The sequence below is a fragment of the Pyrus communis genome, chromosome 3, assembly GCF_041283825.1.
Source record: "Pyrus communis isolate YQ-2024b chromosome 3, ASM4128382v1, whole genome shotgun sequence".
NCBI classification, from domain to species: Eukaryota; Viridiplantae; Streptophyta; class Magnoliopsida; order Rosales; family Rosaceae; genus Pyrus; species Pyrus communis.
In genome coordinates, this window is record NC_142567.1 from 27,910,825 (window position 1) to 27,918,812 (window position 7,988).

General features: G+C 36.5%; 1 protein-coding gene across 9 annotated transcripts; it reads left to right on the forward strand.

Annotated features, from left to right (window-relative positions):
* The first annotated feature begins 2,376 nt into the window (after nt 1-2,376).
* On the forward strand, nt 2,377-6,393 carry LOC137715192 (uncharacterized). Of its 9 annotated transcripts, none has more exons than XR_015961046.1 (6): nt 2,377-2,530; nt 3,359-3,589; nt 3,910-4,032; nt 4,663-4,834; nt 5,897-6,132; nt 6,199-6,393. XR_015961046.1 is itself a non-coding variant. In XM_088691631.1 (5 exons), the coding sequence occupies exons 2-5, from the start codon at nt 3,395-3,397 to the stop codon at nt 5,721-5,723; spliced, it is 675 nt and encodes a 224-aa protein (XP_088547757.1). In that variant the 5' UTR covers nt 2,377-2,530; nt 3,359-3,394; the 3' UTR covers nt 5,724-5,796. The 9 variants fall into 9 exon arrangements, 7 of the variants coding, with proteins under 7 accessions (XP_088547757.1, XP_068310536.2, XP_088547763.1 ...); XR_015961047.1 differs by having other exon boundaries at nt 6,009-6,132; XM_088691631.1 differs by lacking the exons at nt 5,897-6,132; nt 6,199-6,393 and adding an exon at nt 5,539-5,796.
* The last annotated feature ends 1,595 nt before the right edge of the window (nt 6,394-7,988 follow it).

Below are 7,988 nucleotides of genomic sequence, written 5' to 3' on the forward strand. Positions count from 1 at the left end.
CTCATTTGGCACTCCAAACTTTTTATAATTAGAAAAAAAAATACACTTGTGAGGAGTGTATAATGAAAATTTTGGACTGCTAATAACAGTTCTTTAAATAAAATGTTAAATATATGAGAAAATGATAATAATTTAAACTTCATGATGAGCATTGAGAAGAATGAATTGAGAATCAAACCAAATTTGGCCTGAACCGGAAATATAAAAATTGGGAACCTATTTAATAGGGAGTTTTAACGAAAAGTCTGCGGTACTGTTCACTTTAACGAAAAACCACATTTTTACACTAAAAAGTCAAACTTGGTACTATTCACTTTACTTTTTATTTCGTCTTTATCGTTAAAACTCAAACTTTCAAAGCCATTTTCATTAGTTTTCCTTTTAAATTTTTCAATACCCATGTTCGGTCTATTAGGTTTTCTAATATTTTTTTCGGTTTCGGTATAAAACATAACCAGGCTATAAGACATTGGTTCGGTACCGGTTCTTTATGGTACCGTTTGGTACGCAGGCGAGACTAGATGGAACGAGATGGGACGGAACGAAACAGGACGGAACAGAACAGAACCTTATGTTTGGTACGCGCAGGACGGAACGGGACAATTGTTTCATTCTGTGTTTGGTAAACGCATGACGACACATAACCAAAAGATTAAATGACTAACTTACCCTTGTTTCATCTGTTGTTTGGCACAATGTTTATACGTGGAACAAAACGGGACAATTTTCCACAAATCTAATTAAATATTTCCATGTAGATTTAAAATATTTAATAATAAAAAATAATTTTTATTTTTATATAATTAAAACTTAAAAAAGAAAAAAGAAAAAGAAGAAGATGAATTGTTCATCTTCTTCTTCCCTACCCCGTCTTCTTCCCCATTAAAACTTAAAACTTAAATATTTACATCTTGATTTTGTTGCTCTAGCAAACCCCCATCAAATCAAAAGTTTTCCAAAATCTCTATCTCCCTAAGGTTTTCAAACCCAACAACAAATAAGCAAAGATTTTTTGTCCTGCAGGTTAAGATTTTGTTTTCTGGGTTGCAAGATTTTTTATTCATTCCCTAGAAAATAAAAAACCATATATACTAAGAACCCAACTGCAATTCAAAGTTTGATAAATTTGGGTTCAAAGCCAAAGTCGTCGTCGAGTACAATGCCGTTGTCAGTCACTAGCAACAATCGACTCGTCGGAAACTCGTTGCTTGAACTGAACTCTGTAATACCCATCTTGAGAGTGAGAAAGATGAAGCATGGTTTGGGAGATAGAAGAAGCAGGGTTTGGGAGGCAAAAACTGTAATGACAAGGCGGCTGGAGTGGGAAGCTTAATGGGCGGCGGAGGGAGCGTTGAGGTCGAGGAAAATGCAGCTGGGTTTGTGGTGAAGGAGGAGGAGGTTATAGGAGAGAGGGAGGGTAGACAGTGGAATTAATGAAAAAGAAGAGTGGTATTGTTGTCCAAAAAAATTATAATTTTGTGTTCCACGGGCATGGAACGAGTCGTTCCAAGGAGTAAGGTGGAATGAAAAAGTAACCAAATTTGGTTCCGCGGGACAGCGTGTTCCACTGTTTTTAGCGCACCAAACGTGGGACAGAATGCCTCGTCCCACTGCATTCCGTCTCGTCTTATGTACCATACGGTACCTATATGTTCAGTCGAATTGAATTGAATTTTCTTTTTAAAAAAGTCCTTTTGACATGCAGGGAATAATGATGGGTTGAAAAATAGTTTTAGAATTTTTTTTTTTAAATTTATGGTGGGTTTTGTAATGTAGGTTGACAAACAGAATAATGAGGTGGGTCGAAAAGCAATCAAAATTTGTTGAGATTATTATAGAAATGGTCCATTAATTTGTATTCAATTGGAGTAATGATCTCTCAATTAAACATTCATGATTATTGGTTCCTTAACTCATCAAAATGTGCAACTATGATCATTTTCGCAAACTCTGTTATAACTTCCGTCAAAATGAGTCATATCCCTTGCATACGAGGTTGAATCAAGTGACAAATATGGAAAACCAAATGAGAAAAATTGTAGCAGTGGTCCCCACTTTAACCTAATTGGAGAAATGACCCATCGACTATACCCATTGGAGGAATGTCCATCAATCCATTGGAGCAATGTCCATCAACTTTAACTCAAGTATAACAATAGTTATTCCAATATGACTCATTTTGACGAAACTCATATATAATTGACGAAAAAGATCATAGCTGCACATTTTGATGAGTTAAGGAATCAATGATTATGAATTTTTAATTAAAAGATCATTACTGTAATTCAATTAAAATTGAGAAAACATTTCTACAATTTTCTCAAATTTGTCGGTTCAAATTAAGACTCTAGTCTCCAGATAAACCGTTGGATGGAAATGTAGCCCAGAGGATATGATCGAGGTTTCATCCAACGGTAGTGGGAAGCCCAACAAAGCCCCGTAAACGCAAATATGCAAGATAAGGCAGGCAGTCGACAGGCTGAAGAAAAGAAAAATTCACAGCAGTCGCGGATCTTGTCGTCTCTCTTGGGTGAGTATGTAATTTTATTTCACCGATTCAATCAATTTGGTTGATTTTTTACTGGTTATTTGGTGAGACATGCATAGCTCTATGCCCTGTAGTTTTGATTGGAAATTTCTGAAGAAAAATTGAGCTAGATTTGGGATCTAGGGTTTCAACTCTCAATTACTTAATATATTCTTCTCTTTGCATTTTATTGGGAGGTTTAGGTTTTAGGGATTCTGGATATTGCACGTTTGGCCGGTCAGCTAACTTTTTATTTAGGTTTTTTATTTAATTATAGCTCACTTGTCTTCTGCTTTGCAAAGGTAGGGGAAGAAACGTCTATCATACGCAGTCTTATCTTTTGCTTTGCAAAGAGGTTTTTACCTTTGCTTTGCATAGAGGCTGTTTTCACTGCTGAAACCCGTGACCTTTTGGTCACAAAGAGGCTGTTTTGCATTATGTCTATATTTGGTAGAGGGACTTTCAAATTCCGAGGGATGGAGGCCAGTTTAGTAACAAATGGTCACAAAAAGATGATCAGCACTCCATGGATATCAAATCTCTTGGGACTTGGAAGTCCCTCGTCCATACATAGCCTGAAACGGGTAGAATCCCAAATGATTGTTAGGTTATCTTACATTTCACCGATTCGATTTCCTTGTATTTTGCTGTTATTTGGTTTGATAAAGATCTAGCCTTGTAGTATTGCTTGTATTGATAAAATTTAGTTCCATGTAGTATTGATAAAAATTGCGTTCCTTTTGGGGTTTAGGGTTTTAACTTTCAACATTATATTATTAATATGATGGTGATGATGATGATTATGATTACCCAGAATCTAATTTATTACAGATTTTGGAACAATAATTCACTCTCTGGTTGGGAAAAATGTGGAGTAAATCATCATGTTTTCTTCACACCAATAAAATAGCTGCTGCAAAATTGGTCGGAGGTTTTAGATTCGCTACCGCTGCCGTTAACCACTACAATGGTTCAACCTCAAGGTCTCTCTTTGGTCATGGCTATTTCTTTCGCTGCCAGGAAAAAATTCCTCCCAATACTATCAAATATAGGCAGACGCAGGTATTACTTTTCAATGATCTGAACTGATAATCAAGTGTTTAGTTGGTTGTCAATGTGATTGGCATTTTTTTTAAGAATATACCGTTCAGTTATTACACTTCCATTCCATGCACAATGGGCCGCACAAGCAATTCCCCTTTCTTGCAAAAGAAAAGAGAATACGTACCAATCCTCTGTCTACTACATGTATATTACGGCTACGTACATAATGTGTTCGCCTATCTTTTTTACTTCTGGATGTCTTAGTGCTTTTAGATTTGTGCAAGGATTGTCTTATGTTGTGTGGTTGTTGTAGCACTACTTGTTTCAATTTTGAATAGGGCCAAACCTACGGACAATGCTTCGGGTTAGACCAACGTGGCCATCCATCTCCTTATTCTATAGATCATCCCAAGAATATGGCTCCGGCCCTTTTTGCCGTGGAAGAGTATAACAAGAAAAAGGTTTGAATTATATTGTAACTTTTGCCATTTATTTTATAGTTTTTTTTTTTTTTTTTTTTTAAATAAAAAAGAGGGGTAAATCTCAGTTTACTATTCTCAAGTTTCGTGGTTTTCAACATTTAGTACATCTTGTGAGATTATGTAGAGGAGCTTGTGGATATCGTGGTGGACTATGGAGCAGTTCCAGCGCTTGTTAAGCCTCTGCAAGCGCCTCTGCTGGCCACAAACGGCCAAAAAAGCCCGATCCCTTTCGAGCACAAGGTCCAAAAGGGGGTGGAGGGGATGGAGGAGTGGAGGGTGGGGGAAGACGAAGGGGTTCTGGGTGTGTGTGTGTGTGCGTGTGTTTTTTTTTTTTATTTAAATTTTTTTAAATGACACATGGCGCCCAGTCCACATGGGCGCCACGTCATTAGTTAACGGGAGACTTAACAGTAAAACTAACGGATATATGAAATTGTCCCAAAATTAACACTTTAGGTAAGATTCTGGGACAAAAAAAACTTCCATGTATTAAATGTTGAAAACCACAAAACTTAAGGGTAGTAAACTGAGATATACCCAAAAAAGAAAGTTTAATATGTTACTTGTTTTAACTCTATCTAATGTTCTTTGCTTCTTCTTCTCTATTAGAATGCCAAACTTCATTTTGTGAGAGTTGTCTACGCTAGGCAGATGCTTTATCATGGTGAATTCATTCAAAATGTATACTTTGATGCGATTGATGGGGGTGTGACCGAAATGTACAATGCAAGAGTTCAGAGCAGATTCGGCTGCAATATGAAGCTGATATCATTTAACGGAGGTAACTGTTCTATGCTATGGTACCCTGTTAATTTATCATTAAGAAAGTTTGATTCACTAAGGTGCATGTTTATTGAACGTGTGAGGTCAGAGTGTGTGTGGTGATGATCTCGGTTCTACTAAGAAAACCAACCTTTTAAGGATCCTTGTGTACTCGATTCTGATGGATGGAAACATGCTCAAGTGTTAATTTGCAAACGGCGATTGTGCTTACGTGTGTTTTGCTATGTGCAATGTATATGTGTGTTGTTGGGTTCTTCTAGCCCATGATGGGTTGCCTAAAGTCTATTGGAATTATAATCTTAGAGGATTAAATTATTTATTCAATTTAAGTTGTTTGCCTACTTGGATCTTGGTTGGCCTTTCAGTATTTTGCTACATACGTGGGTTCGGTCCTCCAAGGCATGTTAGAGCTCTCTTCAACTTGCTCATGACTAGATCGATCGGTTTTGAGTTGGTTTTCCAATGAGAGAATGATTCATAACTAGATTCCAATTAGGATCGGTAATCGTTATTGAAGAAGACCTTTATATGTCAATATAAAGGAACTATTGCACTAATTATGAAATGGAGGAAAACAATAAGTTGTATACCACTTGGGGAGTTAAGATTGATAGAATATTGTAAGGGCAAATTGTGTGCGCGGGGGTGCCGGGGTTGGTTAAGAAAATATATAAAGATTATTTCTTGTTCTTGTTCTTTCAGGTTTTTCGTCAAGGATTAGAGGCTTGGTAAGGTTATTTGTTGCACTTATTATTGATGTAGGGAATGATTGTTGTTGCCCCGTGGACATAGGCACATATCGTCGAACCACGTTAATTCTTGGCCTTGTTTATCTCGGTTATTCTGTTTTCAATTTCCTGAGTTTGTTTTGTTTTTTCCATTCTTAAAACGCGATATTCACAACATGCGTGTGTATTTATATATATAATGGATTGTGCTTGGATTTGTTTTTAGGCTTAATTATTGGTATGCCCATTTACCGTCTCTCAAATCTCATTTTGCCTCACAACATGCGTGTGTATTTATATATATAATGGATTGTGCTTGGATTTGTTTTTAGGCTTAATTATTGGTATGCCCATTTACCGTCTCTCAAATCTCATTTTGCCTTTGGAAACTCATCTTGTCACACTTTTGCCATCTCGCATTTATCCCTATTCCTTCAACTGAAGTCGATAGGGATTTTGACAAATTTGATGGACCGAGGAAAAAGTGAGACAGGAAGGGCGAAGTAAGCTAGACTAAAAGAGTTTTCGGGGGCAACAATAATTAGGCGTGATTTTCTCATATACCATAGTAAGTATCGAAGTAGCTTGAAATTCATTGTTTGGCATGTGCTTAATTGTCAACTTTGCTGGCCAGGTAAAGACAACAAGCACGCGTTTGTGGAAAGGACGATTTTCTATGGAACTTATACTTCCAAAATTGCGCCTGTATAAACGCACATTTTTATTAACTATGTGAGTTAATATTATGGACTATGATCCCCCGTTGCTTTAGTCAAAGTGAAACGAATTTTTAGTTTGATAAAATAAAGTGATGGCTTTTAAGTTGACAGTAGAGTGAGATCAAAATGAAGTTTTGAGAGGGGACATTGCTAAAAATAAGCCTTAAATTTATAAAGTTTTCATTATAGATGGAGTGGAAAAAGTTGCCTTGTTTATATTGTTAGGGGATGTTTGTTTGTCCTTACTAATTGTCATTGAACTAGACTGGACTCGTCCAGCGTTTGTTATCACCTAGGACTAATGTTAATGACATTAGCCTAGACTCGCCTATGCTAAAGGTGTCCTTTGAGGTTCTTAGCAAGAGTCTCCAAAAACCATGGGACTAGCTGAGGCCTCCCTCCGTTCTTTGTTTCACTCTCCCTCTCTTTTGGTCCCCAATCCAGAACTTGATTTCAGCGATTTCCCCCAAAATCCCTTTTCTTATTTTCCATTGAATCCCCATAAACCCAAAACTTGATGGCATGGGTAAATTTTAGAGATTATTTTTGTGATAAAAATCCGTGAATCTTATGGGTCCATATATGTGATACATCAGCACTTAACGAAATTTTTAACAAAATTGTGACGGCATGATCACATTGATTTGCTACACTTATTTTGAGAGACTACATTAATTGATTTTCAATCTTAGAGACCATCGTAATGGTGATGATCAATTTCATGGGCAATTTGTGATGAAAACCCATCTTAAATTTGATATAATAAAAGTCAAATTGTTTTGGACAATAAGTATAGGCCTCGACAAGTAAGAAAAAAGGCCCACTGAATTTTGAAATATGAGCTAGCTCAAAAGAAAACACACATTTTCAGCACATTGGCCCGTTTTCTATCTTATACCAAAGTAATTCTCCGGAGTACCCTTACCTTTTGGGCCTGTGGGAACGCACACCTCGCACAACCCATGGGCCAGCCCTGTTTACATTAGGGCTTAGCTATATATATATATATATATATTTTTTTTTTTTTTAACAAATGATATTGCTTACCTTAAAGGGATGAGAAATGGGTTAACCCTTACAATGGGCTAGCAATATTATGGCTCAAATTCATCTTTGACGATAATTAAATCTAAGACTTTTCTCTTACAAATGAAGAAGAATATCACTAAACCGTAATACGAGATGGTTGAAGCTTCTATAATTTAATAAATAATTTTGGTTATTGGGAAGAAATCCTCTCCGTATCTCTCCCACCAAGTCCACCAAACCTAGTGATCTGGGCTTTTGAAATTTAATCCAACGGTTAAAACTTTTAAAGGAAGCCTATGTTTGGTGGACTTAGTGGGAGAAATCCGGAGAGATCCCAAAGTATCGAATTTTTACTGTAGATTTTTCTTGGTTTCAAAGCTGTTAATTTATAGAGGTTTAATTGTAGTGTACGTTCAGGTTCATCATCACCTTCGGCTACCTTTTTAATAAAAGTGATTAAATTATCCATATTGGATCAAATTTGATGGCTTGAATCAATATTGAAATGGATGCTTCTACCAACACCCCACAATCTTATGAATACACTATAAATTCAAAACTATTCTTTAAAATTTCAATTTTAGGGCTTCTATTGTTGCTATCTACACGGGAGGGGGTGAACTTAGCTTCTTAATGAGATAACGGGAGGGGGTGAACTTAGCTTCATAATGAGATA

Bases quoted from the DNA above. Each gene is read 5' to 3' on its own strand.
- LOC137715192 (XM_088691631.1), top strand. From the start codon at position 3,395: ATGTGGAGTAAATCATCATGTTTTCTTCACACCAATAAAATAGCTGCT. The intron at 3,590-3,909 runs GTATTACTTTTC...AATTTTGAATAG, and splicing joins TCAAATATAGGCAGACGCAG to GGCCAAACCTACGGACAATG. The intron at 4,835-5,538 runs GTAACTGTTCTA...TTGTTCTTTCAG, and splicing joins GCTGATATCATTTAACGGAG to GTTTTTCGTCAAGGATTAGA.